This window comes from Xyrauchen texanus, chromosome 1 (assembly GCF_025860055.1).
Source record: "Xyrauchen texanus isolate HMW12.3.18 chromosome 1, RBS_HiC_50CHRs, whole genome shotgun sequence".
Classification (NCBI taxonomy): Eukaryota; Metazoa; Chordata; class Actinopteri; order Cypriniformes; family Catostomidae; genus Xyrauchen; species Xyrauchen texanus.
The window spans coordinates 35,005,060-35,017,515 of NC_068276.1; the positions used below are offsets into that span (position 1 = coordinate 35,005,060).

General features: G+C 38.3%; 1 protein-coding gene across 2 annotated transcripts in view; it reads left to right on the top strand.

Annotated features, from left to right (window-relative positions):
* LOC127637474 (bromodomain-containing protein 7-like) overlaps positions 1–12,456 on the top strand; it is a 41,549-nt gene that overhangs the window by 20,243 nt on the left and 8,850 nt on the right. For both annotated transcript variants that reach the window (XM_052118592.1, XM_052118671.1), the window contains one exon: positions 8,861–8,913. In XM_052118592.1, coding sequence (XP_051974552.1) covers positions 8,861–8,913 — 53 coding nt within the window. The remainder of the gene's footprint in view (positions 1–8,860; positions 8,914–12,456) is intronic.

The following is a 12,456-nucleotide window of genomic DNA, read 5'->3' on the forward strand; positions in this document are numbered from 1 at the left end:
ATAGACCCAAAGAAAGTAACAAGAATAAGAAGAGAGAAGCAAAAAGAGAGAGAGAGAGAGAGAGAGAAGTACTGATATTGTTTAAAAAAGGAGAAAATGCTCTAAAAACCACAAGACAGACTAGGAAAATATTAAAAGAGACAGAAAAAGAAATGAATAAAAAAGGAGAAGAGACTCTTGTTAAATCACCTCCAAAAATACCCTCAGAAGGTCAATTCCCAATGCTCAAGGGAACTGTAGAGGTTTTAGGAGAAATGCAAGTGGAAGGAAATGTGCAGTTTGAAAAAGAAACACTTACAAAATTAGGGGCAAGACCAAAAAAGACGCAGGATAGAAAAAGTGAGAAGAGTCTGTCATTAGACTGTTATGATCAAGCAAGGACAGCGTTACAAGAAATGAAAGCACAGTTAAATAAAGAAACATTATATGAAAAATCATTAGGACAAATAAGAAGAGAAGAACAGAAAATAGAAGCAGAAGCGCAAATAATAGAAGCACAAATAAATAGGAAAGTTAAAGAAACTGAGAAATTAATATGAGATACAGATAAATTGGTCAAGAGTAGAAGCAGATTATTAGACACAGAGGAGAGGGAGAGTGAAGAGGAGTTGTCATGTGATGATGGAAATTGGATACAAGGAAGAGAGAAGCATAGGTTACGACCTTTGACGAAACAACTCCCAATTTTGATTAAGGGTACGCAGGGACATTATGTGCCTTGGGCTACACAGGACCTTGATGGGCTTGTCGCTCGCCTCCCTGATATCCACCAGGGTGCTGAAAAGTGGATAAGAGTGCTTGAAGAACAAACAATGGGCAAACTGTTATCTGTGGGGGACATTAAAGCACTCCTGGCAAAAGTTATAGGAGGAGCTGACATGGTGAAAATCCTTCAAGCATCGGATCTTGATAGAGCTGTGGATTCTTATTATATGGATGGAACTGCTTTTGATGAATACCGTCCAACAATGTGGCAGGCAATGCGTAATGAATATCCAACCAGAATAGACCCTAAGGCATTAAAAGGGGACAAGCTTGGGGAAACAGAAAACCCAATTTCATATGTTCAGAAACAACTAAATAAATGGAAGCAAGAGACTGAAGGGAATCCAGAAGGAGACTCATTAATAGCTACGTTGTTCAGAAATGCTGTAATAGATGCCATGCCAGAAACTGTAAAAAGCAGGCTGGAAGACGTGGTTGGCTTAACCTCCAAAACACACAAGGAGTTTTGTGATCATGTGACTCATGCAGTAGAGCAATACAGGAAAAATGAACAAAAGTTAAAAACCCAAGAGAAAGAGCTGCAGAAAAAACTAACACAGTTACAGCTTGAAGAATTAATACAAAAGAACAAGAAAAAGATTCAAGCCACCGTAATGAAGGAAGAATCAGAGCAAATGACAGTAGTAACTCCTGTGAATGTTTTAACACCAAACATGCAGCAGAATCCAGTTACAGCTATCCCTAAAAATACACACCAGGGCCCTGCGCCCATCATCAATGTTTATGCTCAACAACCAGATATGATGGGATGGAAAACAAAACCATCGCAAGGGGAACAGAGAGGAAGAGGCAGACCTAAAAGATTCCCTCCAAGAGTGTGCTGGGGATGTGAACAAACTGGACATAACAGAAATGAATGCCCCATAAATCCATGGCAAGCACCACCTGAGGTTGGAGGGGGGGAGAGGCGGCAGCCCTTTCGAGGTCCATCTCAAGGTCCAGTAAACCCATGGGGAGGACCAAATCAAGGATATTAGGGATGCCCAGAGAGTCCTATAGGGGAGAGTCAGCTTCCAATTATAACAACCAATGCTGATCAAGAACCTATGCTGCAGGTTAAAATAGAAGGAAAAACAATACCAATGCTAGTAGACACAGGAGCAGTTTACACATGTGTAAATTCAAATTATGCCTCACATCTCCCCTTGTCTGGAAAATTTGCAAAGACAGTAGGATTCTCGGGACAAATGCAGCTAATTCCAATGACTTCTCCAGTTTGTCTACAAACTAAAAATAAAATGGCAACCATACCTATCCTAGTATCACATCAGACACCGGTTAATTTATTAGGAAGAGATGCATTGTGTAAAATGGAACTTCAAATTTTGTGTTCTCCAGACGGAGTGTATATTGATTTACAAGGAGTAGAAACTCAAATGATGATTTCTGAGCCAAAAGCAAATGTGTACTGGATAGGACAGATAGAAAACGATGTGAGACAAATAATAAATAAATGGGGAAAATTAATTGAAGCACAGATTCCAGAAGCACAGTTGCCAAGATCAGAATTTCACTGTACAATGATATATGATCCTAAGAGAGATGCAGAAATAGAAAAGAAATGGCAGGAAGGAGCTAAAGAACAAAAAATCGAAATAACCTCCCAATACATCATAATAGGTAAACAGGGGGCAGCTTTGAATATAACAGAGAATGAATTTGTAAAAAAGTGGTTCAATATTACAGATTCCGATCCACATGTATCTTTATATGTAGGTAAAAATTCAAGTGCAAAAGATTTGGGGCCAATGATGATAAAAGCTAAACGGTGCCAATGGGAAACAACGATAAATCCATTGATTTTCCATTCTAGTCACAAAAATTACATAAAAATTTTGTGTGGGACATCATTATTGAGAAATCCACAGGAAATAGTCATCAATGAAAAAATGCAAATGCAAATGATGACAACACACAAATTGGAAGAAACTATTGATACTGAACTATTTAAAGAATTGGAGTGTCAAGTACCAAATGAGATATGGTCTCAGCATGACACAGATGTAGGATTGGTAAAGTCAGCCAGTCCAATAAGAATACGACTTAAGCCAGGTGCACGACTGCCAAGAAAATTGCAGTACCCTTTGCGGCCTGAAGCTGAAACGGGCATAAAAGACACTATAGATGGTCTAGTAAAAGCAGGAGTATTGGTGGAAACAAACAGTTATTGCAATACTTCAATTTTTCCTGTAATCAAAGCAAATAAATCTAAGTGGCGTCTAGTACATGATTTACGAGCAATAAATGATATAGTAGAAGATTGGCCAGCTAATGTTCCAAACCCACACACGCTGCTGACAAATGTCCCACCTAATGCCAAGTACTTTACCGTGATTGATTTATGTTCTGCATTTTTCAGTGTTCCTGTAGCAAAGGAAAGTAGATACTTATTTGCATTTACATACAATGGAAAACAGTATACTTACAAACGAATGCCACAAGGATTTAAACACTCACCACATATATTTAATCAAGTTCTCAAAGCTGATTTAGAAGACCTAACAATAGACAGCGTAATGCTGCAGTATGTAGATGATTTGATGATCTGCTCCACCTCATTGGAACAGTGTCATAAAGATTCTATTAAAGTACTTACTAGGTTAGCACAAGGAGGACATAAAGCATCCAAATCAAAACTACAGTATTGCCAGGCACAAGTGGAATACTTAGGACGACTGATCTCATATGGTACAAAAGCTATAGCTCCAAATCATTTAGAAGGCATAAGTAAAACACCATTGCCACAAACAGTAGGACAGATGATGACCTTTCTAGGAATGACAGGATTTAGTTCTGATTGGATAGAGGGATATGCAGTAAAAACAGCTCCACTAAGAGAGATCATGAAACAAGCAGGATTGCAAAATTTAAATACTAAATTAAAATGGAATTCAGATGCAATGATATCGTTTGAATCTATAAAAAAAGAATTACAACAAGCACCTGCCCTCTGTAATCCTGATTACACTATACCATTTTACCTGTATGTGGCAAACAGAACTGATGGCTATGCATCAGCTGTATTGATGCAAGAGACATGTAGTGGCAGGAAAAAACAACCCATAGCATACTATAGCACTAAGTTGGATAATGTAGCACAAGGCTACCCACCATGTTACCAACAAGGCCTTGCTGCATTATATTTTGCATATGAGAAGACTTCCACATTGACTATGGGGTACCCAGTAATCATTTACACGCATCATAAAATTGTAGAGTTGCTAGAACAAGGAAAATTTGTTTTAACGCAAGCTCAGTATTTTAGCATACTCGTCACTACTAACGTATCCAGATGTTACCATTAAACGATGTAATACAATCAATCCAGCTGAATTGATTCCTCTGGATTTTGAAGGTGAGCCACATGATTGTGTGGCTAATTCATTGGCATTCACTAGGCTACGACCAGATCTTGAGTCAACACCGATCTCTGAAGCAGAAGTAATTTACTTTGTTGATGGTTCCAGTTTTAGAGATTATACAGGAACTCATACAGGATATTCAATAATAAAGAAAGACAAGGATGAATTTATACCAGTAATATCCCAACATTGTGTTACAGCCATGTTCGGCTCAAGTAGCGGAATTAAAAGCTCTCACAATTGCATGCCATTTAGCAAAAGGACAAATAGCAAATATGTTTACTGCTTCAGCTTATGCTCATGGTGTATATCATCTATTTGGGGCTGTGTGGAAACAAAGAGGTTTCAAAAAGAGTGATGGGACTCCCATCCAACACACACAACAGATAGTACAGTTAATTTCTGCCATGATGTTACCAAAGCGATTAGCTGTTATCAAATGTCAGGCTCATAAAAAAGGAAACAATTATATCATTAAGGGTAACAACACAGCTGATTTAGAAGCTAAAAAAGCATCAGGATGTAAGGTGGCAGTATTAGCTCCAACAATTTTAATAGAACCACAACCTCAGATAGAGGATATAATTAGAATTCAACAACAAGCAAGTCCATATGAACAGACAATGTGGCATCAAAGAGGAGCAAAAAAGACACAGAAGATATTTGGCGTTCACATGAAGGACAGATAGTAGCACCAACTACACTATTAAACATACTTATTACAGATGCGCATGGATTTGACCATTGCGCAAGGGGGGAAGTAGTAAGGAAAATTAAGCAGCAAGGATATTGGTCACCATACTTATATGCAATGGTAGACGAATTTCTGTCCACATGTGAAATTTGTGCCAAAAACAATGTTAGGAAGGGAACAACCACACCGATAGGCCACATACCAATACCAGTAGGACCATTCAAACACTTAGTAATGGATTATGTGGACATGATAAAGCGAGTACAAGGCAAAAGATACATGCTTGTGGTAATAGACAGATTTAGCAGATGGGTAGAAGCAATACCATCAGCAGATGAGGGGCAGGAACAGTTATTAAGTTTCTAACAAGGGAAGTAATTCCTAGATTTGGAATACCATCAGAAATAAGTTCAGATAACGGGTCAGCGTTTATTCAAAAAACTGTAAAGCAAGTATTACAGCAACTAAGAATAAAACAGAGGTTAGGCTGTGTTTACCACCCACAATCTCAAGGGCTGGTGGAAAGGGTAAATGGTACCCTCAAGGCCAAACTTAACAAAATATGTGAAAGTACTAAACTCAACTGGATTGATGCTCTACCTCTTGCGCTAATGAGTTATCGCATGCAAACAAACAGAAGCACGCATTTAACACCGCATGAAATGCTTACGGGTCGACCCATGCCTGTGCCATATTGCAGAGGACCATACAAAGGACCCCCTCTAGAGCAATTGCAAATGGAACTGAGGTCATATATGAAAAAACTAACTGCAATACATAAAGCTATCTATTTACAGGAAAAGAGAAAAGAGCCTGAAAAAGAGACAGAGACATTTTGTCCAGTCGTTCCAGGAGATCAAGTCTATTTTAGAGTATTCAGAAGAAAGTGGAATGAGCCCAGGAGAGAGGGACCTTACAAAGTGGTGACAGCTACTCCAACAGCGGTCCAAGTCGAAGGAAGTACCACCTGGTATCATTTGAACCACTGTACAAGAGTACCCAAAGTAAGTAAGGCAGGAGAAGGAGAAAAACTTGATCCCGACAGTACAAAAGAAAGTGTGGTAAGACCAGAGACACAAGAGGAAAAGGTACAGAATGTTAAAAGTTCAGAAAAAGTTACACAGGGAGTGGAGCAAAGCAGAGAAGATCAACAAAGCAATAGAAATGAATCCAATAACATTTGTGATAATCATCATATACCTATTGCATCTGGCAATGCAAGCTCAAGCCACAGCCAACATTGTTACTCAGGAAGTCAACCAGACTTCCCTATCATTGATTTTTCAGCCCTCAGTCAAACCTAGTAGCAATTCAGAAATAACGCAAACAAATCAAGAATTAGGTAAAACACAAAAGATATCAAAACAACGTTGAAACATTGAAAATAAGATCGAGAGTAATGGAAATAATAGGAAATTAGATAGGTTATGGGAAACAGCACAAAATAATGAATGGTATGAATGGGCAACTTTTACAGCAAAAGAAGTAGGTATGGAAAACTGCCTACTGTGCTCCAAATCAACCCTAAATAAGGTAACGGTAACTCCAAATCAGCATGACTATCAAAAATGTGCCAACTTTAATAGAAACTTTTGTCATTTAAGAAAGCATATTAGACCATACTGCCCAGCAGAATGTTTGGCATTTCTGGGAAATTCCATTCTTAAGGATAATTTCAATAAACCGCATTGGGGAGATTGGTGTAGATATGGGGATATAAAAGAAAACATTAAAATAAAAAAAGGAAAGGTAGAAATCCCAAAATGGTATGACATAGATTATAGCCAGGAGTATGAGTGTTATAGTAAACCTAAAGGAGTTCATGATTTGGGAGAATTCATGGGAAAATGTGCTATTACATGGAATCTAGATAAAACAAATGCTTGGAACTCAGATGTACCTGTAAGAGCCCCAGAACTTCAAGCACAAGGATTAAGAAAGGGAATACAAATAAATCAAGAAAAGTGTGAGAATCAAACTATAGCGTTACCGTCGATAGAATTATATGAAGATCAAACACTAGTGGTGGCAGATTTTTTTCTGGGTTTGTGGGAAAGAACAACTTATGGCATCGTTACCACTAGGATGGAAAGGGATATGTGTTAGAGTACGATTGAGTCAGGAAATTACAATGGCACAGTGGGAAGCAGGACAATTCATAAAGGAAGATAGAAACAGAACAAAAAGAGCATATAAAACAGACCCTAATATGTTCTTAGACTCAATTGGTCCTAGGTCAATTCAACCTAGGGGTATACCTAATGAATATAAGGCTAGAGATGAGGTCAAAGCAGGGATAGAATCAATATTCATTTGGATTACACAAAATAAGAATACAGAGTGGATCAATTATATTTACTATAATCAACAAAGATTTATTAATTACACTGATGACGCTTTAACTGCTTTAGGAGAACAAGTACATGAAACAAGTAGAATGACATGGCAAAACAGACAGGCTCCTTGGTTATTGGCAAAACAAGGGGGTGTATGCGTTATGTTTGGAGATCAGTGTTGTACTTTCATACCAAACAATACTGCACCAGGAGGAACATTTAGTGAAGTCATGATTAAGTTAAAAAACTTAAGAACCGAAGTTAAATCAAATGCTGGAAGGGATAACCAAATGTGGGATTGGCTTGATTTAAAGTTAGGAGCATGGGGAGCATGGTTTGCTAAATTAGGAATGTTTTTGGGAATTGCAATAGTAATAGGAGTGTTAGTATTTTGTTGCATGCTGCCTTTATTAAGGTAATTAGTTATTAAAGCCACAGTTAAGCAAATGGAATTATTAAGATATCAAGATAATGGTAGAGTTATAGTAGAGCATCAGGGTTGGATTGAAAAACCAAATTGGGATTCACAAACATTGGATGAGGAGTCAAGCACTTCCAACGAAGACGAAGAAGATGAATAAAAGATGAGCCATACCCTGGGTGAAAGTGCTAGCCTAACCTCTCCCCAATGGGTGGCCCTCTATGATACGTAAAGTATCTGGGTTGAAGACATCTGCATTACACTTTAATGATATGATGGATGGTTTAAGACTATGGTAAACACAAGTAAAGCTAATCCATCACAATCAAGTTGAACCAATTGGACATTTAGGATTATAACATGTTTGTATATTAAAAGAAAATGGAGACAGGATCTTTTACTCTGCTCTCGAAACAATTTGAGTAGAGATGTTTGGTTTTGTAATCTCCACCGCAGTGCGGTTGCATAATGAGGTCATTGGTAGTGCAATGGTGAGACTTAATTGAGTCACTAGATAGCATAGCTAAAGCGACTGAATTATGAAACTGCACTCAGGAATGTGACTCTAAAAATTCACAAAGGGGGGAATATGTAGGAGATTTTATCAGGTATAATTAATGTAAACATTGTTGATTTGTACCACAGTTATATCTGACAGGCAAACATATAGTTTGCTGTATGTGCATGAAGGCCTTAAGAATGTGTGTTCCATATATGTGTGACATTTGAAAGTGTGCAGAGTAAGCATTACGTGTGGGCTCATGACTGCTGGGAGAAAATATCCCTTACAAAGGTGGTTCTGTAGCTTCCTAATATGGTCAGACCAGAGTCTGAGGATGCTAGATAACGCATGTTTAAAAAAAGGATAAGCCCAACCTTGTTTGTGAAAATGTATTTAAGTGAATGAAACCCAGAGTGGGTTAGTTGCTCTGCAGGCCGACTCGGCTTTATTGGTTGCAATAAAGTCTAATATTCTGAAATCAAAACCTAAGAATTTGAGAGTGATTCTTCATAGATTAAGGCAAAAATCTACAACAAAGTTTAAGAGCACTGCGCTTATTCATGAAACATGAGCAGATTTCTGTGTAAATCATTCATGAATGAGGCCCATTGAGAGGATATTGTTTGACATGGCACTAAAACCATACACTTTTTTTTTCTTTTTGTCTTCTTTGCAAATAGTCATCTTACCTGAATGTGTATCTGGTTATGATTGACAAGTGTTTGTGAACACTGATTGGATCCTTTTTGTCTTCCTCAGGATAATTTGCAAGGGGAGGAGCCAGCAGAGAAAGTAGAACTGATGATACTGAGGTAAAATAGACTCACCAAAACAAAAGTAAATTCTACAACAATACAAGATTTCTGTACAACTTACTTGAGTGGATGAGAATACAAGTCTTGTATTTAAATACAGTGTCAGGACTGCAGGCTCTCTGCGCTGTAGCAGCTGTGTCAACAACGCCAGCCAACACACACACACACACACTAATGGAAAGTGTATTTGATCAGACACACACCGAACACTCTCTCCCTGTCGTTTTTGACTTCCTCTCTCGCTCACTCAAATGTTTGAGTGAGAGTGCTGAAGACTTTTAAAGAAAAGTTAATGAGTCGCCTACATACTACAGCATTAGTCCTGTGTGTGGTGGGGCATCTTTGGCTGCAATTCAACAACTTGGTGTGCCTTAGCAGGGTGCTGCTATTGTTAGGGACTCAAAGAGGTGAATTCACTAGGAAAGAATTGCACCCTAAAAGCGCTGTTTATTTGCAAGCACTGACTGTGCTGATTACTGAACTGATTATGCATGTCAGGCAACGATGCAAACAAGCCCATAAAATCTGTGCTGAAAGCTTTGTGCACGGCATAATTCTGACCTTGCGTGCTGGTTATGAGTGCAGGATGCATCAGGCCACTGTGATATGGCTCACTCTGCCAGGACTGTACATGATCCTGGCTCCTGAATTGTCTTTTACCTAACTACATTACACATATAGACATATGCCAGGTTACAACAGACTTTGATCATTATGATCTCAATCAAAGAAAAATGTGCACATACTTTCCTGCTTTCCTCAGGTGGTAATAGCATGATGTATCTTGCACCTGGCAAATGACACAATTTATATACAAAGCAGGCATGTTTGTGTGGAAAGAATGAGTATTTATAATTGAATTACTCAAGATGCAGCGCTGATTGTGGCTGCTTAAACTAGTTACTGGTGTTAAGTGAATATGACAGGTTTTTGTGCTGAAATACAACGTGCAAAAGTGGCACACCAGTTTAGTGAATTTGCTGAGTGTTTTAACATCCGATTTTCTAAATATCACACACAACATAGCTAGTAGATAGAAGGAAAATAACTAGCTGTTGTATGCCATGCCTCATTTTACGCTGTGTGTCTTTGTGTAGGTTGTTGGGTCAGAGCCCAGCAGTGTGGTAATAGTGTGACGGCTCTTAGTTCAGTGTTTGGTTTCAATCTCGGCCTGCTTCCTGAGAGCTTCAACTCAGAAGGTCCTGATGAGGAAACAACACTGGTAATGGGAGGACTGACTTAATCCAGTACCGGTGTGCAATATGACAGCTTTAAAATTGTCATTTTGAACGCTTGCTCTTTTACTTCTTACACTGAAATGGACAGTTAATCAAATTAAAATTATGACATGTACTAGTGTGATTTATTAAACCGCAAAAGGCTGCAATCTTAGTATGGAAGTGATGCGTACTTTGTATAAATGTATAAATCTGACCGCACAAACATTTTGAGAATCATTCACGACATGTTGTATGATATGTCAGAGCAGAGTACTAATCTATTGTGAACCACACAGCACGTGTAAACTATATATTTATATAATTAAATCACAGCATTTGTGCTTTAATCTCATCTCACCAAAGTGCTTCACAGCAGTGTTAGACTGAGCCAAAAACAGACCAGTGAGAGTCCCACACTGCATGACACACTTAGGATAAAATGTGGAACATGCAAACTATAGGAACTCCTGAAATTGATCTGAAAGATCCACATTTCCATAAAAACACCCACAGAAAGCAAATTAAGGTGTGTGTGTGTGTCATGACAAATGTCTTGATAAAATAATCAAAAGGCATTGCAGAGGTGAATTTTATGTATGAATTTTCATGAGATCGGGTTGTGAAAAATCAACATTTGTGTCTTTTCCAATTTGTAGATTTGTTCTTGCAAATAAATTCTTGCAACATCACAGCAAATACATTTTTTATTTATTTACTTTATTTTTCAGAAATAAAGTCGCACATGACTATAAGTCACACCGGGTCAAAATTGCGTTGTTGATAGAGAGGAAATAAAACGCAAGTCGCACTGAGAGTGGTTGGATCAGGCAGGCACTATTACCCAAGATCAGCCGCCCGGCCTCCATTCACCGGTTCAGATGTCAAACATGCTCCATGAATTTTACAGTACCTCAGAATCTACACATCGTATCATGGTGTTTCTGAACATGTTTAAAACAGGGAAATTTGCTTTTAGTAATCGCATGTAACAGTTTCACATATTCTTTTTACGTGTCATGCGAGAAATGCAACAAGTAAGCCACATCTGCTCATAACATCTGTAACTATGCTGGGCACAAAGAAACAGCTTTTAGTCTGTGAGTAAAACAATACACCTGTTGTATTCTATTCATTCATTCACTGACTGAATGGTTTGTACTACAAGTGTGATGATGAAGCAGCATCATTTTGTGGACATGTGAGTTGCGTTTGACAGCGGACTAGAGTTTGTTGATGGACAAAATATTAAAACTGGTTGCATAAAATACTTTGTAATGGAAAGTATACTGAATTGGCAACTTTAAAACTCTTCTATGCCGTTACTAAAATACCGGGAATGTTTTTTACATTTATTTTAAGGAATTTTATACTTTTCCATTGCACACCTGACAATATTTCACAGCACACTAGTGGGAACAGTGGTTAGGAAACATTGGTTTAGGTAGCCAGATTGTATAACAGAAGATTTGACATCTCTCAGACAGCAACAGTTTCTTCAGCTGTCTCCCGCATTCACTTTCTTGGAGTGTGTGTAGTGATGTAGTTCTCTTTAATGAACGAGTTGAACTAGTTCACCAAATCAGACTGAATCGTTTGAAACTGTTTGCATCTCAAGTCAACACTGATCTACAACTTACTCTATCTTAACCTGTCTCTCGGATGTGCTTGACATTCCGAATTGAAATGAACCGATATCCTGGAGTAATATGATCCTAGAACTGGTGATTTCTGCTTTTGCCAACACTTCTTTGCAATTAACCACTCCAACTAGTTCACAAATTGGACTGAACACTCAGGTCGCAGCAGCTCTTGAGCCAACAGTACAATGAGTCGCTTGCAACAGTTCTTGAGTCAACAGTTCACTGAACTGAGAATCACCTCTTTCAGAGGTGTCTGACATGCTGAGAACCGATGAGCTGCTAACATTGAGTATGTGTGTGATTAAGGGGAGAAATGCATGTTTCCGATGTATTTTGCTGAACAACAGTGTAACAAATAAAACATACTGGAAATATGTTTATGACTTGATTGTATTACCGTTTTATCAACTTATGTAGATGATCAAGTATACAGCTCTTGAGTCGTTCACAGCAGTTCTCGAGTCAACAGTACACTGAACTGAGAATCACCTCTTTCAGACGTAATGCATAATAAGGGAGGAGAACTTGAATGAAGGGGTGAACCGTTTCAGTCGAGAGATGTAAACTAATTTTACTATTGAGTATTGTGCATGCTAAATGAACTGGTGACTCTGTTTTTTGAACCTGTTCATTGAAACAAACCCTCGGAAAGAATCGGTTGGCGGAAGGGTGTGTGAAGG